Source organism: Saccopteryx leptura, chromosome 11, assembly GCF_036850995.1.
Source record: "Saccopteryx leptura isolate mSacLep1 chromosome 11, mSacLep1_pri_phased_curated, whole genome shotgun sequence".
Taxonomy (NCBI): Eukaryota; Metazoa; Chordata; class Mammalia; order Chiroptera; family Emballonuridae; genus Saccopteryx; species Saccopteryx leptura.
The window spans coordinates 60416241-60443133 of NC_089513.1; the positions used below are offsets into that span (position 1 = coordinate 60416241).

The following is a 26893-nucleotide window of genomic DNA, read 5'->3' on the forward strand; positions in this document are numbered from 1 at the left end:
CTCCAGACAGGCAGGTAGCTGGACGGGCCACCTGAGGACCCCGCGCCGAGGGACTCGAAGGACCCCGTCCGGCTAGTCCCGCCGCACCTCCGTCGCGCGGACTTCCAGGGGGTACAGTTCGCAGTACGGCTGGAGTTTGGGATTTCGCTTACCCGCCTCCTTAGCTCCTGCCAGGCCCGCGCTGATCTCCTTCGTCCCACTTCAGTGCGACCATGTTTGTTCCCTGCGGAGAGTCGGTCTCCGACCTGGCGGGTTTTACTCTACTGATGGTGAGTCCCCGCCTTTGCGAACTCTGCACAGCCGACTTTGGGCTGCTGCCTTTCGGAAGGCTCCTGCGGTGCCGCCCCGACGCGGGGTGTCCCACCCGTCCTTGGGGAGACTACTTGTTTCTGTTTCAGGTGTTCACCCTGCGCTGAAAATGGAGAGAGGCAGTCGCTAGAGGCGGCGGGCAGATAGAACCTTCGTTGGCTCTATCACCAAACCTTGTGTCTAAGTCTGTAGGTTGTGGTTTTTGTGGACTGTGCAACGCAGTGTGTGTGGGTCTTAAAAATATGTTGTACTTAGGTCGTGCGAGGCATTCTCTTTACATTTTATCCCAGAAAAGTAGTTTTTCAACTGGTTTTAGAATCATTCTTAAACAAGCACGTGATTTCCATTAGCCAGAAAAACTACCGATAGGATAATAAAAGCAACTTTTTTGCTAGTAGCTAACACGGTTTTGTCGCTTTTACAATTGTCCATGTTCATTCATTCTTTCTGTAAGCATTCTATTATGTGAAAATATTAGAATATGACTGGGTCCTTGTGCTCAAGGAGTTTTACAGTCTAGTTGAGAACACGTAAATCAATAAATGCAATACATGCTAGGAAAGAAGTTTTATAAAGATACAGAAAGGCCCTGGGATTTATTGGGAGGGAAAGGGGACACAAGGACCTGTTAAGGAAAACTTCATTTGTGGAAACTTGAAAAACAACAACAAAAACCCCCACCAAACTCACAGCTGCAGAGAACAAATGAAGGGGTGGTTGAGTAAATGGATGATGGTGGTCAAAAAATACAAACCTTCAATTATGAGTAAATCTCTAAGAGAGTAAATATTAAAAATTATCATCTTGAGAAAATAATGTAACTGCGATAGTGGATCTTAAAACAATGTATTTGGTAATCATTTCACAATACACGGGTGGGCAAAAGTGTTTCCAGTTTTTAGTACATGAAAGTTTCTTGTGTTACTATCAATTAATGGTATTACTTAGTTGTATTACAACTGTAACCCTATTTTGCTCACTCCTGTATATATATCAATCATGTTGTCACTTAAAACTGACAGTGTTATGTGTCAGTTAAAGAATAATGGTATTAAGAAAAATAACTTTTTGACAGTTTTCATCATAATGCATGCAAGAAATATCAACGAATGCTAAAATTAGTGCGTCTGTGATTGTGTTCTAAGGGAGGAAACTTTACATGATTTCAAAGTAACATCCTGAAAAATACTTGTTAATCACAAAATGGAAAAAAAAAAAGTATCTTTTCAGCAGATACCTGACAGGAAAAAATATATAGAAAAGCTTTATAGAGAAAGTAAGGTCTAAAGGAGTATTAGTGGTAGCTTTGGCAAACATCAGTGCAGTGGTGAAGAGAGAACCCATATCAGAGTGGGTTGAATAGATGGGAGAAGCAGTGGAGATGTCTGAAAGGCAGAAACCGCAGGCTGAACCAAAAACACGAGAACACAAGGCTAGTGTCATTTATTTTAAAAACGCCTGGATATAGGCGGGCTGAGACCAACAAAGGGTGTCAGCCCCAAGTGTTAGATATATGTGTTAGAGATTGATTAGCATATCTTGGTTTATGGTCTTTGTAACTGACTTGATGATGAGCAGGAGGAGGGAGATTCAGCTACAGAAACATCTCCTCTGCAAGTCCTTCTGATGTGGTGCAGGCCTAATCAGTAGGGTCCTATCCGGTGTCCTTGGTAAATCTTCAAGACAACCGAGGTCAGGTATTTCCCAGGAACAGCTGGGACCTGGCTCCTCTGGGTCCATCTGCTTTTGGGAATTATCTGTGAAAAAAACCCTCCCTGTTTTCCTAGAATACAAAATAAAGATTTAAAATTGGTGATCTAAGTTTCTAACTAATTTACAGGCTTTAACTTTCCACAGTAAATCCTGTGGCTAGGTTTTTATAAACTACTGTGATTCAGACTCCCCTAATTGTCAGGTCCCTCCCCAGTGTAAGCTTTTCTTGACATTCCTGTAAAAGTAAACATTTTTCTACATTTCAAAGTAAAGGCCAGGAAGCCATTAAGAGACAGAATAGCAAGCAAATTATCTACGTCACAGTGGGAGATGAGAATGTTCTGTTTTGAGCCCTTCCTCCTCCTTTGGACCAGCACTGTTCTAGGGATGGCAGCTGGCTGAGTAGCCATTTTATCTAGCAATGTGTATATGTATGTATTTGTTCATTAATTTGTTTGTATTTTAGTGGACAATTGTGGGGAATTTGGGCTATGGAGGGACACCCTAGAAGTGAGTTAGGGATCAAAGAATGGTTATTTGGAAGGAAAGATACTAGAGCACGTGTGTATGCAGATGGGAAGAATCCAGTGGTGAGGAAAAGAGGAACGACTCTGGAAGAGTAAGGGTCTAAGCAAAGTAGCAAAATCTTTGAGAAGAGGCAAGGCAATTACAGGAGATGACCAGCAAACTAACAGATGAGAGCAGTGAAAAGTGGGAGACCACAATGAAGGACACAAAAATATGACAAAGGCAAAAAATAGAATCTGTGATAATTAGTTGTGTATTAGATGTGGTTGGTAAAGGGAAGAAGTTTCCTGATTTAAGTGATTGGCACAGTAATTGTTGCTTTTTTTCTGAAATACAAAATATGGGGACAGTTTTGGGCAAAAGTTTGATATTGTACACGTTAAATGTGAAAATGTGAGTTACCTGTGACATAACCATGGAAAAATTATCCATTAGGCTCGAGTTCAGATAAGTCTTTCAGACTGTAGATAGACATTTGACAGTTGGACTATTTGCAGTTATGGAGATAAGTGTGTGTATGGGTATGTGTGTGGTTTTAGTGTGAAAACAAGCTCACTCCAACCATTAGACACTAACAAAGCAAACAGAAGACCCAAGGACACTTTTGTTGTTACCTCATAGCCCTTCACTTGCTTTCCCACTGCCTGAAATAGTCTTTCCCCCGTCTTTGTGTGGCTTTCTCCTTTACCTCTTTCAGGTATGTAGTTTCTTGTTACCTGAAGTGATTCTTTCCTTGACCGACCATTACTGCTCATAAAAAGTAGGGGATATTTTATCGCTTCATACTCATTTTGAGATATTCCCTAACTTTTATGAGCAGTATATTTAAAATTGCAGCCAAAGATACACACACTAATGCTTAATTTTTGTACATAGCACTTCCCACTGTATATTTTAGTAATTTTTTTATTACAGGTAAACTACTCTCACTACAAAGGAAGCTCCACCTGGTTTTCCATTGATTTGTTTTAGTGAATTCCCAGTGTCCAGAGTAATTAATAGTTAACACACAGTAAGGCAGGGGTCGGGAACCTATGGCTCACGAGCCAGATGTGGCGCTTTTGATGGCTGCATCTGGCTTGCAGACAAATCTTTAATTAAAAAAATGTTAAAATATAAAACAGTCTCATGTATTACATACCATTCATTTCCTACCACTCATGTTCATGGTTGCAGGTGGCTGGAGCCAATCACAGCTGTCCTCTGGGACAACACCAAATTTTTATTGGATAATGCATAACATACATGGGTCGTTGTATGGCTCTCACAGAATTACATTTTAAAATATGTGGCGTTCATGGCTCTCTCAGCCAAAAAGGTTCCCGACCCCTGCAGTAAGGGTTCAGTAAGTGTTAAACAATAGTTGCAAAGGTGAAGGAGGCTCCCTCCTGACACCTCAGTTGCAATTAATGAAAGAATATGTAGCAATGATATACTCGACCATAAGCATTCAGTACTAGAGCTGTGATTATTATCTTCTGACTAAACTTCTAACAGTGCTACTAATGTTGATGATTTAATGAGCTTTTTTTTTTACTGCAGCCAGCAGTATCTGTTGGAAATGTTGGCCAGCTCGCAGTAGATCTGATTATTTCTACACTGAATATGTGTAAGATTGGTTACTTCTATACTGATTGTCTTGTGCCGATGGTTGGAAACAATCCATATGCAACATCAGAAGAAAATTCAACAGAACTCAGTATAAATGCTGAAGGTATGTAAGACTTTGGCAGATTTTATTCTGCTATGAGGTAGAATTGTTTTGAATTAGAAATAAACTCTGCAAACACTGTTTTGTAGCAAACATTTACTTGGTGCCAGCTTTGTGCAGAATTGATGACCTAGTCACATTGTCCTGTTCTCTGATACCCTGGTTTTGGTTCTTACCCTTTCCAATCACATCTCTCTATGAGAGATGTGATTTTACTTGTGTCTTTGTATAGAATTTGAGATTTTTTTTAACCTGTATTGGTTTTATTTCCCTTTTATCCTCAGTTTTTTTTTCTGTTATTAATGGCATGCGTAAGCATTACTAATACCAGGAAAGGAGAGAAGAGAATTCCACCGGGCTCAGTCCTGTGCGTTTAGTATGTGCTACCTCTTCTAAGCCTCAGTCATCCTCTCACAGTATAGAAGCCATAATAACATATCAATAAGGTGTGGAGAGATTGAGTTGCCCAGTGTTGCTAGTAGGTGTAGGCCTTTCCCATTTCATAAGTATCCATAATGTCTCATTAGACTATCAGGCTTAATAAGGGAGCACAGTTTTTATTGTAGTGACCACTGAGTAAGGAGAGAAGCTGTTGATCATGAAGCACAGGAGCATACAGTTACTTGATTTGATTGCCAGCTCCTCTGTTAGCCTCTTAGTCCCCTTTTATCATTTTAAGGTCAAAATCAAGAGGTGATGGAGGACCATGAAAACACAGGTTGGTGGATTGAAAAACAAATGAAGGAACATTTTGTTTGTTGTCTTACTAACTACGTCATTAGCTGGCGATAATGAAAAACACTTTCAAGAAATCATCTTAAGGCCCTGGCTGGTTGGCTTAGTGGTAGAGTGTTGACCTAGCGTGTGGAAGTCCCAGGTTCGATTCCTGGTCATGGCACACAGGAGAAGCGACCATCTGTTTCTCCACCCCTCCCTTTCTCTCTTCCCCTCTCTTCCCCTCTCTTCCCCTCCTGCATCCATGACACGATTGATTTGAGTGCATCGACCCCACGTGCTGAAGATGGCTCCAGCTCCATGGAGCTTCCACTTCATCTGCTAAAAATTGTTTGGTTGCAAGCATGGGCCCCAGATGGGCAGAGCATTGGCCCCAGATGGGGATTGCCAGGTGGATTCTGGTCAGGGCGAATGCAGAAGTCTATCTCCCCTCCTCTCACTTAAAATTTTTTTTAAAAAAAGAAGAATCTTAATATTGAAACTTCTGCAGGAAAGATAGCTTTTTTTTTTTCTTATTTGCACCCTTCCTAAGTTGGAAACAGGGAGGCAGTCAGACAGACCCCCGCATGCACCTGACCGGGATCCACCTGGCATGCCCATCTGGGGCATCGCTCTGCCGCAATCAGAGACATTCTAGCACCCGAGGCAGAGGCCACAGAGCCATCCCCAGCGCCCGGGCAAACCCCGCTCCAACGGAGCCTCGGCTATGGAAGAGGAAGAGGGAGAGGGGGAGGGGTGGAGAAGCAGATGGGCGCTTCTCCTATGTGCCCTGGCCGGGAATCGAACCCGGGACTCCCGCACGTCAGGCCGACGCTCCACCACTGAGCCAACCGGCCAGGGCCGGAAAGAGAGCTTTGTTAATACAAGATGGAATTTAATTTATTGCCTTAAAGGATAAAGGACTATAAAATCTATAAGTTGAACACTATGTACATTTACATGGGTTAACTCATTTAATCCTCATAGTTACTGCATAGGTAGTTTTATAGATGAGGAAACCATTGCACAGAGAAGTTAATGTCAATTATAATTGTTATTACTGAGCCCCTAATCAAGCCCATGAGACCTGACTCGTAAGCTCCATACCACCCTGCTAATGCACCTTCACTCTAGTGGAAGACCCACTGATTGTCCACTGATACAAACTGGCAGCAAGTCAATTGGATACAGTTCTTTAATCCACTTCATGTTTTTTTTAAGATGAGGTAGTTTGAAATCATAGACATCATGACATTTCACCCCCACGTATGTAAGTATGCATCTCTTATTTTTAAGAACATTTTCTTACATAGCTAAAATACTGTCACATTTAACAAAATTATAATCTTCTATACACCATGCATATTCAAATTCGCCCAGTTTACCTTAAGATGTTCTTTAAAGTTTGCCCAAACCAGGACCCAAAATACATCTGATCATTGTGCTTTTGAAATCTCTTTTACTCTAAAGTAGTCTCTTTTTTTCTTCTTCTTCATGAAACTGATTTATTGAAGGAAAAACTGGACCCACTGTCCTATAGAATGTCCTTCCTACATTTGTCTTATACTTTGTGATATCATTTGATTTGTCCCTTTGGTCTCTGTATTTCCTGTTACTGGAATTAGATCTAAAGGCTTGATTAGATAAAAGCTAAATATTTGGGGCAAAACACATGAAAGGTGATACTGCTTTCTTTTATTGTATCAGAAGGAAAAAAGAAGGAAAACAAGATCTTAAAAAAGAATTGCATGATACACTGATGGAGAATTTGAATATTGCTATGTGGAAGGTAGCATATCTTGTATTTGAAAGCCTAGCCTGCTCACTCCCTACAGATACAACCCCTTCCCAATAGGTATGTTGCATTGCACTGTACATATACATCAGAGATAAATTAGAGGCTGATGCCTATGCCTTAGTCCCTTTTCCTAATTCCTAAACTTCTTGCTTTAGCTGCCTTTGCCCTGAACATGCCTAATGGTTACTAGACTTGCTGATGCAAGCCCGCAATCACACCACACCAGTCCAATGAGAGAGTCCCTAAAAGACCTGTAACAGAAGAGACATGATCTCAAAGGATTTGCCCCTAAGTCCAGGGTTATTTGTAAGCTTTAAAAAAAAAAAAGTGTATTGCTTGATTGATTTTAGAGAGAGGGGAGGGAGAGAGAAAAACATGGGTTTGTTCCACTTATTTGTATAGTTATTGGTTGATTCTTATATGTGCCCTGACCAGGAATTGAACCTACAACTTTGGTATATCAGGACAATGCCCTAATCAACTGAGCTACCCAGCCAGGAACTGTAATCTTTTTGTAGTAACTAAAGGCTTAATTAACTCTTTGTACAGTGGCCTAATCACATGATCTTAGAGACTCTATATTTTGCCTTTGGTTCAGATCAGAGCTTTTCATTCCTGGAAGTCAAGTTGACAGGGACATTTTAGGCATCAATAAAGTAGGCTCTTTGTAGAATCTGAAGAAAGTTTCCTCAGAAAAGCACACACATTGACTCACAGAATATTTTGCATATTATTTCAGGTCTGTCTTTTTTTTTTTTTTTTTTTTTTTAATGTAGTGAAAGGAGGGGAGGCAGAGACAAGACTCCCACATGCACCCTGATTGATATCCACCTGTCAAGCTCATTAGGGGGTTATGCTCTGCACATCTGGAGCCCTTGCCATTGTAACCAGAGCCATTTTTTAGTGCTTGATGCAGAGGCCGTGGAGCCATCCTCGGCACCCAGGGAGAGCTCGCTCCAATCGAGCCATGGCTGCAAGAGAGGAGAAGAGAGGGAGAAAGTAGCGAGAGGGGGAGGGGTGGACAAGCAGATGGGCACTTCTCTTGTGTGCCCTGACCAGGAATCTAACCCAGGACATCCATACGGCAGGCTGATGCTCCACCCCTGAGCCAACCAGCCAGGGCCAATATTTCAAGTCTTTCAAAAACTCCTAAAGAATACAAATGTACTTCCTGTAGGGATTTTGTTGAATGGCTAACATTCACCATTTTATTCTTCTGTTAACCCCAATAAGTATTGCTGTTCTCTAGAGAGAAGAAAGGAGAGCATCAGAAACTGACTACATTTATTTGTGGTTATCCTGGCCAGAAGCTCAGTTGGTTGGAGCATCATCTTGATGTTCCAAGGTTGTGGTTCTACCTCTAGTCGGGGTACATGCAGGAATCAGCCAGTGGATGCATAAGTGGATGGAACAACAAGTCGAAATCCCTCCCCGTACCGCTACCCTTCCTCCTCCCCTCCCCTCTCTCTTCCTGTTCATTGCCCTTTCCCCCTCCCCTGTCCCCTTTTCTCTGTCTCTGAAAATCAACAAATAAAAATTTAAAAAGAATTGTTTTAGCCTGACCTGTGGTGACACAGTGGAGAAAGTGTCAACCTGGAACGCTGAAGTTGCTGGCTCAAAACCCTGGGCTTGCCTGGTCAAGGCACATAGGAGCAGCAACTACTATGAGTTGATACTTCCCACTCCTCCCCCCCAAAATCAATAAATAAAATCTTTTTTAAAAAAAGAATTGTTTTATTTGTGTTAATACCAGAAATTTCTAGGGGAATACTTTTTTGGTTATTTAAAGTGGAAAGAAATAATTTTTGATATTTTCTTACAGTTAACTTCTCAGAAATGAATATATTTTGTAGAGTGAAGCCCACAAGTACGTCTTTAAAAATACTTTAAAGTATTTAAAAATACTTTAGCCAAGTGATATAGTACATATCTTCTATTTTTAATTATTGAAAATATTTAGACAAACAAGTTCTTAAAATTCAATTTTTTATATTTTTATTTATTTAACTTTAGTTTTCAACTACAGTTTACATCCAATATTATTTCATTATAGTTTCAGGTATACAGCATAGTGGCTAGTCAGTTATATACTTTACAAAGTGGTTTCCCCAATATTTCAAGCACCCATCTGACACTATACATAGTTATTACAATATTACCAACTATTCCCTAGGGTGCACTGAACATCCTTAGGGCTATTTTGTGACTACCAGTTTGTAGTTCTTACTCCTTTCACTTTTTTCACCCAGACTCCCATCTCTCTCCTCTCTGGCAGCCATCAGCCTGTTCTCTGTATCTGTGAATCTACTTCAGTTGTTTCTTTTATTCCTTAGATTCCACTTAAATGAAATATGGTATTTGTCTTTGACTTATTTCACTTAGGAATACACCCTTTAGGTCCATATGCTGTTGCAAATGGTAAGATTTCATTATTTTTTATGGTCAATATATGTACCAGAACTTTTTTTTTCCATTATATATGTGAACCACATATAAACATTCATCTATTGATGGGCGTTTGGGTTGCTAATAATTTTATACTTCCTCCATTTTAATTATTGTATGATTTTATTTTCTTGACTTTGCAGTATATTCGTTGCCTTCAAAGAAGTTAGTGGCTCTTCAGTTAAGATCCATTTTTATTAAGGTTAGTACATTACATTTGTCTTTAAGTATATTAAAGTAAAATTTAATGAGAAAATACTAAGTGTTCTTAAGAATTGAGTCAGAAGTCATTTCTGATCTTTTAATCTGTACAGTTAAGAAAGGTACTGAATCTATAGTAAAGGAAGCTCGTGAAATTTCAGAGATGCTACCATTATTTTATGATTATATTAAAAGGAATTGGGATGTATAGCTTGGGTCTTCTGTATTCCTGATTCAGGTAGCATTGGTGAAAAAAATTTAAGCATGTGAATTATTGGCTTACTTCATTTATATTGTTTCCTCCTAGTGGCATCTACATACAAATTATGTATATATCAAAATATATTCTATATCCAAACCACTGTCATCTCACCCTCCTGATTCCACTCTTGTACCACCCACTCCCCACAAACACTTAACAGTCTGTTTGCAAATAGCACCATCAGTGATCCTTTAAACCTTTAAACCTAAATCAAATCACTTTACCTCTCTTCAAAACACTGTCTAGTGCAGGGGTCCCCAAACTTTTTACACAGGGGGCCAGTTCACTGTCCCTCAGACCGTTGGAGGGCCGGACTATAAAAAAAACTATGAACAAATCCCTATGCACACTGCACATATCTTATTTTAAAGTAAAAAAACAAAACGGGAATAAATACAATATTTAAAATAAAGAACAAGTAAATTTAAATCAACAAACTGACCAGTATTTCAGTGGGAACTATGGGCCTGCTTTTGGCTAATGAAATGGTCAATGTCCGGTTCCATATTTGTCACTGCTAGCCGTAACAAGTGATATGACACGCTTCCGGAGCCGTGACGCGTGCGTCCCGCATCACCGGAAGTAGTACTTTATGTGAGCGATGCAGCGCTTTGCGGCGCCGCCACGTACAGTACTCCAGGATGCATCCTGTGCTCCTCTCACTGACCACCAATAAAAGAGGTGCCACTTCTGGAAGTGCGGCGGGGGCCGGATAAATGGCTTCAGGGGCTGCAGTTTGGGGACCCCTGCTCTAGTGGCTTCCCATCTTACTCAAAGTGAATTCATGCCTTTACCAGGGCCTGTAAGGCCCTGCATTTACTCTGATATGGTAGCCACTGGCCATGTGTAGCTATTTAAATGTTGATTCATTAATTAAAAGGAAATGAAATTAAAAATTCAGTTTCTCCATTATTCTAGCCACATTGCAAGTTCTCCATAGCCACACGTGGCAAGCATGTGAAGAGCATTTCCATTATTGCAGAATTCTGTTGGACAGGTGCTCTACCTAATCTTTACTCTATGCACGTTGCCGGTTTCCCCGTTACTCACCCTCTTCAGCCATGTTAGCCTCCCTGTGTTGTTCAGACAGATTAAGCTCACTTCTGTCTCAGAACCTTTACACCAGGGGTCCCCAAACTACGGCCTGCAGGCCGCATGCAGCCCCCTGAGGCCATTTATCCGCCCCCGCCGCACTTCTGGAAGGGGCACCTCTTTCATTCGTGGTCAGTGAGAGGAGCATAGTTCCCATTGAAATACTGGTCAGTTTGTTGATTTAAATTTACTTGTTCTTTATTTTAAATATTGTATTTATTCCTGTTTTATTTTTTTACTTTAAAATAAGATATGTGCAGTGTGCATAAGGATTTGTTCATAGTTTTTTTATAGTTGGGCCCTCCAACAGTCTGAGGGACAGTGAACTGGCTCCCTGTGTAAAAAGTTTGAGGACCCCTGCTTTACACTAATTTCTCTGCCTGGAATACTTTTCCCTTCAATACATAAATGGCTCATTTCCTTGATCTTTGCTTAAATGTGACCTCATTAGAAAGGCCTTCCCTGACTACCCTTTTTTTTCCTTTTTTTTAATAGAAAGGAGCAGAACAGGTGCCTAGCCACAATTTTTTTCTTTCTTTTTTTCTTTTTTTCTCTGATTGATTTTAGAGAGACAGACAAAGGAAGGGAGATTCAGAGAGAAAAAAGTGTTCATTTTGTTCTACTTATTTATGCATTCATTGGTTGTTTCCCGTATGTGCCCTGACTAGGGATCGAATCTACAACTTTGGCATTTTGGGACGATGCTCTAATCCAGTGGTCCCAACCTTTTTTGGGCCATTGACCAGTTTAATATCAGAAAATATTTTCACGGACCGGCCTTTAGGGTGGGACGGATAAATGTATCACGTGACCGAGACAAGCGTCAAGAGTGAGTCTTAGATGGATGTAACAGAGGGAATATAGTAATTTTTTTTAAATAAAACATCGTTCAGACTTAAATATAAATAAAACAGAAATAACGTAAGTTATTTATTCTTTCTCTGCGGACCGGTACCAGTCCGCAGCCTGGGGGTTGGGGACCACTGCTCTAACTGACTTATCTAACTGGCCAGGGCCTGACCAACCTTTCTACCATCTTATTCTATGCTACTTTTCTTCACAGCTTATTACTACCTGGCATGTCACATATATGTTTATTATTTACTTCTAATAGAAAGTAAATTTCCTGACAGAAGGGATGATGTGTCATTCACTCTTATATCCCCAGCTTATAAAATAGTGCTTTTGCATGTAGAGAAGCTCTCAATAAATGTTGAGTGGATTAAGGTACCATTTTAAGGAGATCAGAAATTTATCAGTGTTTCAGACGCCCTCCCTCATGCTCCATCCTAGTTACATTATTATATTATATGAGTGGACTTTTATGATATGCACTTTATATCTAACTTCCTTTACTCAGTATTCTACTTGTGTGGCTCACTTATGTTGCTGCAAGAAGATGATGTTTAGTCTCACATCTATGTAGGATTCTGCTATATAAATAACCCATTATTCATTGTACTGTTGATGGAGTGTTTGGTATCTAGTTTTAGGCTGTCATGAATACTGTTATGATTATTTTAATATTTTTATTGGAATCATTCTTTAGTTTTTAGTTAACAATATCATGCCCAAAGAGTTGCTAACATTTTTACATTTTGCCATGTGGCTTTTTAGTTCACTTTTTTGCACACACTAAAATCAGTGTAAGTTCAAGAATTAAGATAGTTCAAACATTTATAAATGAAATTTATGGTATATGGAAATAGTGATTTCAAAGTAGCAAACATTTGCCTGACCAGGTGGTGGCGCAGTGGATAGAGCATTGGACTGGGATGCCTAGGACCCAGGTTCGAGACCCCAAGGTTGCCAGCTTGAGCACGGGCTCATCTGGTTTGAGCAAAGCTTACCAGCTTGAGCCCAAGGTCGCTGGCTCGAGCAAGGGGTCACTCAGTCTGCTGTAACCTCCCCGTCAACACACATATGAGAAGGCAATTAGTGAACAACTAAGTTGCTGCAACAAAGAATTGATTCTTCTTGTCTCTCTCCCTTCCTGTCTGTCTGTCCCTATCTGTCCCTCTCTCTGACTCTCTCCCTCTCTGTCACAAAAATGGGGGGAAAAAAGTAGCAAACATTTATTGAGCATTAATACTTTGAACCAGGACTGTTCTAAGTAATTTATATAGGTTATTTAATCCTCACAGTAATCATGTGGCAGGTACTAATGTTACTGATGTTTCACATTTTACGAATGTGAAAACAAACACCAAAAGGTTAGGCAATTTGAGACACAGTTGGAGGAAGCAGAGGCAGCATTCAAGACCAGGCAGCCTGCAGAATCTGCCTCTATTTACCAATTTACTGTCTTGCGTTCCTGTTTTTAAATGTTACAGTTAGAGTTCATTTCTTACCTGCATTTTAAATTTATTGAATAATTATGTCTTTGAAAAGAGTTTCTATAATATGGGTTTCCCCCCTCATAATTTTATAACCTACATTCCATATTAACCATGATGTTAACATCTTGCCACACCTGCTTGATTCTCTGTATGTGTGGGCATGGACGGTTTTCTATTGCAAAACAAAACAATCCAAAATTAGGCTAGTGACATATGTCACCCCAAAGTACATTAGCACATGTCTTTCAGAATAAGGACATTATTCTTTATAACCACAGCACCATTACCACACCTGAGAAAATTAGCATTTAATGAATTTTTCAGTAGCATCATCTAATACTCAAATTTCCCTAATTGTCTTCAAAATATCCTTCAATTCTGGATCTATTCAGAGTTCACATGTTGCTCGTGGCTGATACATCTTTTAGTTGGTATCCTTCAGTGCAGAACTGGCTGTCCTCTTTCTGGTTTTCGCAATATTGACTCTTGAGAAAGCAAGGCCAGCTGTTTGGCATTCTGAATTCACCTAATTGTTTTTTCATGATTAAATTTAGGTCAGAAATTTCTGGCAAGAACATCTTATAGATGACCATGTGGCATTTTTAAGTAATAATGGATTACTTAAGAGTACTGGAGCATTGGCCAGATAGCTCGGTTGGTTAGTGTGTCGTCTTTAAGTGCAGAGGTTGCCAGTTTAATCCCCAGTTAGGGCACATACAGGAACAAATTGATGTTTCTCTCTCTCTCTTTTCCTCTCCCTCCCTCTCCCCCTCTCTCCTTCTAACCCCCTTCCTCTCTCTCTAAAATCAATTTTAAAAACATTTTTTAAGAGTACTGGGGGTGGCCTGACCAGATGGCGCAGTGGATAGAGTATCAGACTGAGATGCAGAGGACCCAGATTTGAGACCTTGAGATCGCCAGCTTGAGCGTGGGCTCATTTGGCTCACCAGCTTGGACCCAAGGTCACTGGCTCAAGCAAGGGGTTGCTCGGTCTGCTGAAGGCCCGCGGTCAAGGCACATATGAGAAAGCAATCAATGAATAACTAAGGTGTCAAAACCAAACACTGATGATTGATGCTTCTCATCTCTCTTCGTTCCTGTCTGTCTGTCCCTGTCTATCCCTCTCTCTGCTTCTATCTCTGTCCCTGTATTAAAAAAAAAAAAAGAGAGCACTGGGGTCCCTGGCTGGTTGGCTTAGTGGATAGAGTTGGCCCAACCGATGGACATCCTGGGTTTGATCCCCGGTCAGGGTACACAAGGATTAGCGACCATCTGCTTCTCTCTGCTTTCCTCATCCCTTCTCTTCCTCTTCTCCCACAGCCAGTAGCTCGATTGGTCTGAGCACTGGCCCCAAGCACTGAGGAAGGCTTACCGCATCAGCTTCAAATAGCTTAGCTGATTTGAGCATTGGCCCCAGACAGGGTTGCTGAGTGAATCTCGGTCAGGGCGCATGTGGAAATGTGTCTCACTATCTCCCCTCCTCTCACTTAAAAAAAAAAAGAGTACTGGGAAATTTTCCTTTGTCAGTCAAAATCAAATTTTTAAAAAATCTAGATTCCTCACAATTTATTTCTTAATTGAAAAATAAAATAGATAATTGCTCTTCATTTTTCCCTTTCAGTTTAAAGACATTAAGTGGATCTAAAAAAATTCTAACTTTAGTATATTTAAGTTATGTGTCATCACAAAGTTGATGAAATAGTATGTAGAATACTTTCATTATATTCTTAAGATCTAATTTTTATATTTTCTTTTTCTTTCAATGTATACAAAGTATAAATCAAAGCCATTCTGTGAAAAACTGCTTTCCTGGGTGAAAAGTAGTAACTGTGCCCAAGTTATTGTTCTTTCAAGCAGTCATTCGTATCACCGGAATGATCTACAGCTTCGCAGGTATGTTTTGGCCTTTGAAAAAAATTATTTTTGTTATGATTACACAGTATTATAATGATTTACTATTAAAAAGTTAGAATAATTTTAAAAAGCCATGTGTATTAGTGGTTTTCCACCGCCAATCCCCAGGCCGATGCTGTGTGTGTTGTATGAACATACATCAGGGTAGTTAACTCTTTGATTATATAATCTTCATATAATATCAGGATGGTTAATTCTTTCATGGTCTGGTCGTTGAAAACCACTGACATAACCTTACTTCTTCTCCCTGGAATTAGGAAAGTAAAGAGGTAGAGATCACAGGTAGAATCTTTTCATTCTGCAGTTGGGGCACAAGGGAGGCTTGTTGTCAAGATAGAGATGGTTCTGGAACTATGCTTCGATTGTTGATATCATGCATGGCAACATCACAGAACTCACCTATGAGAAAGAAAAAAGAGGGAAAGGGTACCTAGATTTATTGGGTTTTGAAAGATTGGATTGATATTTTCATTCATTTCCATATATTCATCGATTTTTATTTGCAGAAATGCAGTTGCCTTTAACTCCCAGGCATTTCAGATTGAATTCTTAAATAAAAGACAAAGTATCCAAGAGATAGAAACATATTTTATTACATTGTCATTTATACACCTGTAAAATCATGATGAAAGATATCAGCCAAGAATAACCTGTCAAAACTGGAGCTGATTTCTAGGACTCTCACAATAGGCCTCATGGCCAGAAGGGAGCATAGCTGTGGGAAATAGATTTATCCTCATGATGGCCTTGCCTTGGTTTAAATTTTCCTGTCTTTTTACTGTTTCTCTCAAGTATGTAAATAGCAAGTCAGAGCAATAGTTTTTACATGTTATTCTCCCATAGACTGCTAAAACTTGTGTTTGCCTTGTGAAATAGAATATACAGTATAGAGAACAGGATAATTTTTGCTTAAAGAACTGAGTTTTACCTTAATGTTTATATGTGAGGTTTTAGGAAGTTAATTATATAATTGTTTCTAGTACTCCCTTTAGGTACCTATTTACACCTCCCATGCAAAAAAGTGTTCAAAATAAATTTAAGAGCCTTAACTGGGAAGAAATGGAAAAAAGCCCACGCATTCCTGAAATACGCGATTCTGATTTTTGTATCCGTGTACCTGGAGGAGGCATCACAAAAACACTCTACGATGAAGGGTGAGTTGTTTGACTGTTTGTTCATTTGTTTCCCCCCTTATTTAAATGTGAAAGTAAAATAAAATATTAGTAAAGTAGAAATTACATTCAATTTTAAATTGTAAAATATATATAATATTAACCATTTTTAAGTATACAATTAAGTGGCATTAAATACATTCAGTGTTGTGTACTCACCACATTCAGAACACTGTCATTCTAAATGGAAAATCTGTCTCATTAAATAACTCCTATTTTATTTCTGTAAGATCAATAATAATGACCTTACTTTCTGATTTTAGTAATTTTTTTTTTTTTTTTTTGTATTTTTCTGAAGTTGGAAATGGGGAGAGACAGACAGACTCCTGCATGCGCCCGACCGGGATCCACCCGGCACGCCCACCAGGGGGCAACGCTCTGCCCACCAGGGGGCGATGCTCTGCCACTCTGGGGCATCGCTCTGTTGCGACCAGAGCCACTCTAGCGCCTGGGGCAGAGGCCAAGGAGCCATCCCCAGTGCCCGGGCCATCCTTGCTCCAATGGAGCCTCAGCTGCAGGAGAGGAAGAGAGAGACAGAGAGGAAGGAGAGGGGGAGGGGTGGAGAAGCAGATGGGCGCCTCTCCTGTGTGCCCTGGCCGGGAATCGAACCCGGGACTTCTGCACGCCAGGCCGACACTCGACCACTGAGCCAACCGGCCAGGGCCTGATTTTAGTAATTTGAGTCTGCTTTCTTTTATTCTTAGTCATTCTAGTGAAACATGTTAATTTTATTTATCTTTTCAAATAATTAGGTTTTGGTTTTATTGATTTTTCTCTATCTTTTTGTTCTCTATTTTATCTCCACTTTATAATCTGTTATTTTTTTCTTCTGCTGACTATGGATTTAGTTTGCTCTTCTTTTTCTAGTTCCTAAGATATAAACTTAGGTTATTGATTTGAGAAATTCCTTTTTTAATATATGCATTCATAGCTACAAATTACCCTCTTAGGACTGCTTTAGATATAGCCCCCTTAAGTTTAGTAGATGTATTTTCATTTTTAATCATCTCTTAAGTATTTTCTACTTCCCCTTGTGATTTTTTTTCTCCGTTTAAGGTTTTTACTTCAAATGTTATACAGTATAGTTCTTTAGCTGATGTCCTTGTGACTTCTTCTTTGATCCCTTGGTTGTTTGAGAAATGTTTTAATTTCCACAAATTTGTGAATTTTTCAGTTTTCCTTCTGTTGTTAATTTCTAGTGTCACTTTATTTGTTTATTCTTCTTGATGAATTTACCCTTTTGTCTATATATATATATATGCACATGTATATGTGTGTATATATGATATATATATGCATATATAGTTACAAATATACATATATATTTGTTTCCTGTAACAGTTTTTGACTTGAAATCTATTTATTTTGTCTGATGTTCATATAGCCATCCTGCTCTCTTTTGGTTACTATTTGTATGGAATATCTCTTTTCATCCATATTTTCACTTTCACATTGCATGTCCTTAGATCTTAAGTGAGTCTCTTGTAGACAGCACATAGTTGGATCATGTGTTTTTATTCTGCAATCTTTATATTTTGATTGTAAAATTAACTCATTTTCATTAAATAATTACTGATAAGGACTTCTATTATTTTGCTCTTTCTTTTCTGTATATCTTACAGCTTTTTTGTTCATTCCCTCCATTCCTGCCTCCTTTTGTGCCTAGTTGGTTTTTGTACTGGCATGTTTTGATTCTCTTCACATTTCCTTTTGTGTATATTCTATAGATACTTGCTTTGTAGTTACTACGATTCCATATAACATCCTAAACTTTTAACAGTCTAATTTGAATTGATCTTGACAACTTCAGCTGCATATAAAAAATACTCCTATACACACTTACCTCCCATCCATATGCTGTTTTCATCACAAATTACATCTTTATACATTGTGTGCCCAATAACATAAATTTCTAATTATTCTTATGCATTTGTCTTTTAAATCCTCTACAGTCACTCTTGATTAGCCTCTAGGATTCATGAACATTTTGAAGGAAAGTGAAAGTAAAACTGGAAAATAGAAAGATCTTTTTTTCTTTTAGCCCCTCTTTAAATTGATTTATATGTCTAAGCCCAGTCTGCTGTCAGACTTGTAGACACTTACACCATCCCTATTTTTACCTGCTTTATCCCTTAGCCTCTTATTTCCTCATCCAGAGGCTAAGTTCGGGGTTAACCAGTAGGCCTTGCTGTATGCTCTAATTTCCCTTGACGACGACTCCTTGCTAGGGGTTGATATGCCTGATAAGTTCATGGGAGACAGAGCCAATGGTTATGAGAGGGGTAGGGAAGCTGTTTAGAGTGTGGCTTCTGCTGCTTCTGGGCTCATGTAATCTATCCACTCTTCCATGGAGAGAGATGGACGAGGGATGTGCCTCTGGTACCTTGAACAGTGGCTCTAGAACAGGGGTCCCCAAACTACGGCCCGGGGGCCGCATGCGGCCCCCTGAGGCCATTTATCCGGCCCCCGCCACACACCCGGAAGGGGCACCTCTTTCATTGGTGGTCAGTGAGAGGAGCATAGTTCCCATTGAAATACTGGTCAGTTTGTTGATTTAAATTTACTTGTTCTCTATTTTAAATATTGTATTCGTTCCCATTTTGTTTTTTTACTTTAAAATAAGATATGTGTAGTGTGCATAGGGATTTGTTCATAGTTTTTTTATAGTCCAGCCCTCCAACGGTCTGAGGGACAGTGAACTGGCCCCCTGTGTAAAAAGTTTGGGGACCCCTGCTCTAGAAGGTTGTCAGAGCTAACCCTAGGGAAAAAAATGTCCCCAAACTCAACCAATAAATTTGCTTTCTTAAATAACATAATAAGTTACAGGAGTATAAACCTATCATTGCAATTAGAATGATTGGTTTGCTTACTCTGAAATTTACATTATATGACTTTGTATGACCTGAAGAAGTCATGGTAGTAGTAACTAATATAAGCGGTAGTCAAGGTAATAGCAAATTATGTGCCTAGTACTTATTGTGTGTACCTTACATATATTGTTATTTAATTCTCATAATAACCATATAGGTATGTGCTGGTATTAACCACATCTTATCAATAAGATTATTGGAAAACAGCAAGGTTAAATAACTGCTAAAAGCTGGATGAGTAATGAATGGCAGAGCCAGGATATCAAACACAGGCATCTGGCCTCAAATCTTAACTCTAATTCAGAGACGGATCTAGCACCTATGTGAGAGAGAGAGGGTGAGAAGTATCAACTCCTAGCTGCTTTCACTTTACTTCTACATTGGTTTCCTCTTGTACGTGCCCTGACCGGGAACAGACCTTGGGCTCAAGCTGAGCTGGTGTCCCCTTGCTCAAGCCAGCATCCTTGGCCTTTTCTCACCAGCAATCTTTTGGGCTCAAGCTAGCAAGCTATGGGATCATCCTGATCCCCCACTCAAGTGAGTGACCCTGTGTGAACAATCCCCCGCTCAGAGCTGACAACCTTGGAATTTTGAACCAGTAACCTCAGTGTACCAGGTCGATACTATATCCACAGTGCCACCACTGATCAGTCCACAGTTTATTCTTGTATTATTGTTTGTTTATTATATTATTTTCCATACAAATAACTGTAAACCTACTTTTCCCCACTCCTGTATTTAATTGGGATAGAAATACATTTATAATTTAATAATGGATATATCTCATGTGTTAGATTTTAATGTCACAGAAAGTAGTAAAATTAGTCATTATCCACATTTGTAACAGAGCGGACCAGAGGATAGTGTTTAAACTATTACTGTACTATGTGTTTGTGTTACAGAGTAGTAGCATGAGACACTGTAATTTAAAGACCATACCCGAGCACTTTTCAAGCTAGAGCCTTTCACTTGCAAGCACACCCAGGGTGACTAGCTTTCTTTAGGCATGAGTCATTTCTAAGGCTATCATCATAGCATGAGTGTTTAGGAACTAAAATCTTCTGAGCCATTCCAGCTCTCAGTGCTTCCATGCAAAGCCAGTGAATCTGAGATATTTCAGAACTGTGTACTGAGATGGTATAATTAGTGCTAACAACTTCTAATTTTCAGTTTTAGAGACTGAATGAAATGCTGTGGTAAGCTCTCACTGTAGATCTGAGACTCTTACCTACATGTCAAAGTCTCCTCCACATTTTAAATCCAGATTAGGAACCTATCTTGCCTTTATTTGTGTAGCTCTCTGTCAGTCATGTGCTCTGAAGCTTTTGCATGGTTTTTCTCATTGTAGGGTGTTAGAAATGATTTTTGCTTCTTTGGGCAAGCAGGAAGCTTTGCATTGGTGTAGAGCTCCATCTCATTACTAGCTTGAGGCGTATCTAACATAACAGGAGACTTATGTTTTGGAGTCAGAAAGACCTGGGTTCGAGTTCCATCTCTGCCACTCCCTAGATATAGAACTTTAAGCGTATTAACAATATTGAAATCACTATATACCTCAGTTACCTTATAATTAATTGCTAACACTTTAATTATGGGCACTGTTCTAAGCACTTTGTCATCGTTATTGCCTTTAAACCCCACAACAATCTGTGAGGCCCATTCTGTTGTGATCCCTCTTTTACAGATGAGGACCACTAAAGCCTTGATTAAGTAACTTGCCCAGCATGTCTGGTAAGTGGCAAAGCTAGAATTTGAATCAAGGTGTTCTGTCCTTGTTTCCATTATTCTAAACTGATTCATTTTTGAAAAGGATGTAATTATAACTTTATCAAGGATTGTTGTAAGGATTGAATCATAAAATATGCAGATTTTTGCTTAGCACATAATAATCACTCAATAAATTAAGAAGTAATAGCAAGATTTTTTCCCTCCTTTAAATATTCTATTTCAGTTTTCTTTCACTGCTTTAGGATAAGGTTAGTAACTTTCAGCCTAACATTTTTTTTTTGCTGTGGTGCTTCTGAAAATATTTTCCTCATTTTCTATAACCCAAGTTAGAAAGGTGGTTTTTCTTAGAGCCTTGGTGTGAGGCACAAACTTGCATATGCCTATGGTAGGCATTGCATGGTTCCTAGTCCTGTCCCCACAGGCAAAAGAATATATCTAGGACAAAGGGAGGTAAATAAAGTGATCTCAATGAGGCATCTTCTTGCCTAAAATCTGGAAAATTATCTTAGCTATAAAAACAGACACACTGGAATTACCGTTTCCCTGAAAATAAGACATCCCCCGAAAATAAGACCTACTGCAATTTTTTTCAAGCTTAGAAACATAAGGGGTCCCCAGAAAATAAGATCTAGCACATCTTAGGAGCAAAAATTAATATAATACACTGTCTTATTTTGGGGGAACCATGGTAGATTGTTGTACATGGAAATAGTGTCACAAGAAATTCTGCCTGACCAGGCAGTGGCGCAGTGGATAGAGCATCGGACTGGGATGCAGAGGACCCAGGTTCAAGACCTGGAGGTCGCCAGCTTCAGTGCGGGCTCATCTGATTTGAGGAAAAGCCCACAAGCCTGAACCCAAGGTCGCTGGCTCCAGCAAGGGGTTACTCAGTCTGCTGAAGGCCCGCGGTCAAGGCACATATGAGAAAGCAATCAATGAACAACTAAGGTGTTGCAACGCGCAATGAAGAACTAATGATTGATGCTTCTCATCTCTCTCTGTTCCTGTCTGTCTGTCCCTGTCTATCCCTCTCTCTGACTCACTCTCCATCTCTTTAAAAAATAAAAAATAAAAAAAAATAAATTCTGATGGAATTCAGAGTTTGGCTGCTTATGCTGATGTTTGTGATGACATGACTACAGTATATTAATAAATGTTGATTTTTTTTGTTTAACAGTAAATGTGAATTTTTGTTCACAGAAAAATAAGACACCCCCTGAAAAGAAGACCTACCACGTCTTTAGGAGCAAAAAATAATATAAGACACTGTCTTATTTTCGGGGAAACATGGTAGCGTTCTGTATCAGTAGCATACTTAATTTTTTTTTTTAATTTGTCGTAGCTGTTCTAAAGAAATCCCAATGGTGGTTCTGCTGAAATTTGTTTCAGAAGGAGACAATATCCCAGATGCATTAGGTCTTGTTGAGTATCTTAATGAATGGCTTCAGATAATCAAACCACATGTAAGTTTTTCTTCAGCTTAAGCCTGATTTCTCTGGTTATGTATTCATAAACTTGTATTTTATATGCTATATAAGTAGACCAGATAAGTAAAAACTCATGTTGACTATAAACATATCTCTACATAAAATTTAGTGTAGGTGAACTTTTGAAAAGAGGGCAGTTAACCAGCCTGTTTTCTATTTGTTTCATTAAGGCTAATTTTCCAAAAAAGGAAAATCTTAAGTATTTCATTGTATTCATTGTTCATGTTGCATTTATAGCAGACAGCTTTTTACAATAAGTTCTTTTTGGAATTTAGGATTTTTTATTTTTATTTTTTAGAAAACAAAAGGTATTGTGTGAACAATATACTGTAGTTGAGCATGCATTATAATTAAATTCTTTATTATGAAATCACACCTAGGGAAATCAGTTAGCATTTAGGCAGGAAGTCCCATAAGGCTTTTTATATGGAAAGTAACTGTTTAATTCATACTTTTGCTAAGAACAAATTGATACACTCACAGCTCTGATTTTTTTTTTTAAACCCCTGTTCCTTTTGAATTTGATTTTCCTAGTGGAATCTATCCATAGCCTTTCTGGTGTATCATTATGATTTAAAAATTGAGAAAATTTATCAAGTTGACATAAAGACATAGAAATGTATTACTTTGTTTTTCTTTAAGTAAAACCCAGCTAAAAGTGTCAGAACAGAAAGAAACAAAAAAATTAGAGGAGGAGTTTTATAATACATGTTAAAAGGCAGTTTGGTGGTAAAGATGGAGATTTAAATATTTTGTTTTTTAGTTACAGTGTGATGGTCCCACAGCATCTGCCTTGCCGTGGAAAATGCCAAGTTCCTGGAGACTGCTCTTTGGCAGTGGGCTTCCCCCTGCGCTGTTCTGACCTGTTCTTATACCGTGTGTTCCGACACACTACCAGTACAGTCCCACGTCCCCAGACACTTGCTACCAACACAGATACTAAACAACTGTATTCAGAGTTGTATTATCTAATGGTTAGAAAATAACTCTTTACTTTTCACAGAAAAGAAATGGATTAGCAAAAGAATGTTTTTCCATGCTTTTCATCATATGCAACAGATATAAATTTTGTACAATAAAATATTTCCTAATTTTATGAAAAGTGTCCTAGTTTTTAAACTCTGATTTCTATATTAGTTTTCTATTTCTGCTCCAACAAATTACCACAAAATTAGTGGCCTAAAATAACACAAGTGTATTAGCTTAAGGAAGAAGTCTAAAAATAGGTCTCACTGAACTAAATCAAACTATAAGCAGGTCTGTGTTTCCTCTGGAGGCTCCAGAGGAGAATGTTTCCTATCCCTTTCCAGCTTCTAAAAGCTGCATTCTTTGATTTAGAGCCCCTTTCTCCCTTTTAGTTATAAGGATCCTTATGATTATAAAGTGCATAACACAATAATTTAGAATAATTCCCCCATCTCTAAAGAATTTTAATATAAAAGAAATAAAAGTTATCATTTTTGAGTACTTACTACATACCAGCCACTTTTTACACATGATCTTATATATCTGTTGTTATCTTCATGAGTTGGCCTTCTCATCTGTAAAACAAAGGCTTATAAATATTAAGGGGTATACTCTACGTGGTAGTACTTAGTAAATGATTTGTGATAAATCATTCTGGTTTCTATAGCCTGTTTCTCCTTCTCTTGTGGTGAAATAGGAGGTGACAATCAGATGGTAGGATAGGAAGTTTAGTCCTTATTCCCCACAGAGACACAACTTGTCAATAATATATGGGCCAAAATGCCTTTATGAGAAGTCCTAAAACCAGTTAGAAAGTTGTACTATTCCAGGCGAACATAGAATTGAGAACAGCTGCATTGAAATGGATAAGAAGAGCTGTTTTATTTTATTTACACTGCACCTCCACCAAATAAATCATGATTGGGCAAAAATCACCAGCTCATTGGTTGGGGTTGAGTTTGGGAGCAGTGAAGAGTGGAATGTGCATTCAGCATTCCATCTTTTTAGATGGCTGCTGGAGCAACTGGTTTCTGTCTTGACCAGCACTGACATATATTGGCATATATTAGAGGTCTCGGGACCACTGGGAGCAAGGAAGAACAGGAATTCCTTTCTCTAGCACCAGAGAGCCTGCAGTGCCACAGGCCAGCACAGCTCTGCATAGTCAGAAGGCACCCAGCTTGGGGCTCCAGCAGGTATTTGTGGCACTTGATTTGGTGCTGATGGGGAACCAGCATACTTTGGATACATGGGAATAGCTGAGAACAAAGAAGAGAGGGGCACTTTGCTGCTGCTGCACTGTAGAACTAGCAGTGCCAAAAACAGCACAGGGAGCGAGAGAGTGTGCGCTCCTGAAAAACTGGCCGACTTCTCTAATTGGGAAATATACACAAGCCAAGAGAGATTACATTCTGCAAGGAGTTTCAAGGACCCCCAGAATCTCTAGCTAGATTTATTAGTGAAGGTCCTCCGAATAAGAAGGCTGGTAGAGTTGGCTTTTTTATCAACTGCATAAAACAGCAAAATGATCACAAGGCATAAGAAGAGACAGGGAAACAGCTCAATTAAAGGAAGAAAATAAACCTCCAAAAACCAATCTCAAGGAAATGGAAAACATTACATGATGAAGAGTTTGTCTCAAAAAGCACAATGATTTACAAGACAGCAGAGACAAATGCATTAACAGCTTGATCTGTATTGGCACAGTGGATAAAGTGTCAGCCTGGAATGCTGAGGTCGCCAGTTCAAAACCCTGGGCTTACCTGGTCAAGGCACAAACGGGCAGCAAGAACTGAATTGGTGCTTCCCACTCCTCACCACCCCTCTTTCTCTCTCTCTCTGCTCTCCCCCTCTCTAAAATCAATAAATAAAATCCTTTAAAAAGTACATCAATAATATCAACAAAGACAAACTATATTTTTAGAACACCATACAGAAATTCTGAAGCTGAAGAACACAATAATGGATTGAAAAGTTCACCAGAGGGGCTTAACGGCAGAGTTGATTGAACAGAAGAACCAGCAATACTGACCATTACAATGATCAAGTCAGAGGAATAACAAAAGAATGAGGAGAAATGAAAGCCTAAGGCGTCTATGAAACAGTATAAAATAGACCAAAATATGCATTATGACAGGGAGAGAGGAGAAAAGCAGTTTATTTGAAAATATGATGGCTGGAAATTTTTTAATCTGAGGAAGGAATTAGACATCCCAATCTGAGAAACAATTCCAAATAGAATAAATCTAAATGGGCTTACATCTAAAACACTTATAATTAAAAAAATAAAGACAATGACAATCTTGAACTAGCAAGAGAAGAGTGACATCACATACAAATGAGCTCCCATAAGATAATCAGTAGGTCTCTCAGCAGAAACCTTCGAGTCCAGAAAGGAGTGGAATGATATAGTCAAAGTGCTAAAATAAAAACACACCTGGTAATATTATACAGCAAAACTATAATTCACAAATGAAGACATACTTTTCCAGATGAAGAAAAGCTAAGGAGGTTCATCACTACCAGATTTATTTTAGAAGAAATGCTAAAGAGAGTAGTAAATAGAAAAAGAAAAGATTTTTTAAAAATTGTTTAAGACTTTATTCATTTTAAAGAGAAGCGAGAGTGAAGTGGAGGGAGAAGCAGGAAGCATCAACTCCCACATGTGCCTTGACTGGGCAAGCCCAGGGTTTTGAACTGACGATCTCAGCGTTCCAGGTTGATATTTTATCCACTGCGCTGCCACAGGTCAGGCAGAAACAAAAAGATTTTAAACAGCAACATGAAAGCATACAAATATACAAAGCTGATAAAGGTAAGTAGACAAATACAGGATCCTGTAATGGTGTTGTATAAAGCAATTTTAATTTTGGTCTAGAACTTAGCATAAAAATAGCTATAGTAAAATTTTAATAATATATAAAGATGTAATTTGTAAACCAACATAAAAGGGTGGAGGGAGATAAGAGTTTTTCTACACGCTTAAAGTTATTGGCATAAAATCAATCGTTATGACCATAACATGTCTGGTGTAAGCCCCACAGTAACCACAAAGTAAACACCTGTAGAAGATAACACAAAAAGGGGGGAAGTCAAGCACATCAACGCAAAAAATAAAAGCAGCAAGTGGAAAATGGGCATAGGCAAACAAAACAACAAAATGGCAATAGTGTTATAGTCTGAATGTGGTCCCCAAATTTATATGTTGAAATCCTAACCTTGGTCTGACAAAGTAATGGTGGCATGAGACTTACCCTTTGAAATTTCAACAAATTGAACAATAATGCAGTGAAAGAATCCCCGCCAGGCTTGCAGGCTTGCCTGAAAAGACACGTGCGCAGAATTGACTAAAACAGGAAAGGGTTGAGAAGGGGTGGGAGATGAAATGCACTGTGGTGGGGCTTCAGAGAGGAGAGAAACCCATACTGTCTGGTGTTTGCTGTTGCTCCAGAGAAGGGAGAAACCAGAGTGACCAGGTTTCTGCCTGCTGGGGCTCGAGAGAGAGGAGAAACCTGGAGGGACTGAGTCTCCTGCCAGGAGGAGCAGAGAGATGGGGGGGGGGGACAGTTGGAGGGATACTAAACCAAAGTGGCAGCAGAGAAAGGGGTCACTGCCAGCATCCCCATGGTCTGCAGGCAGCCCAC

At 39.1% G+C, this 26893-nt stretch overlaps 1 protein-coding gene across 1 annotated transcript; it reads left to right on the plus strand.

Moving 5' to 3' along the window:
- Positions 1 to 64: 64 nt before the first annotated feature.
- Positions 65 to 23295, plus strand: PSMG2 (proteasome assembly chaperone 2). Its single transcript, XM_066352703.1, has 7 exons — positions 65 to 269; positions 4093 to 4264; positions 9362 to 9420; positions 14887 to 15005; positions 16007 to 16180; positions 22139 to 22259; positions 23047 to 23295. Exons 1-7 carry the CDS (start codon positions 213 to 215, stop codon positions 23143 to 23145), a joined length of 801 nt encoding a protein of 266 aa, XP_066208800.1. The 5' UTR covers positions 65 to 212; the 3' UTR covers positions 23146 to 23295.
- Positions 23296 to 26893: the final 3598 nt, after the last annotated feature.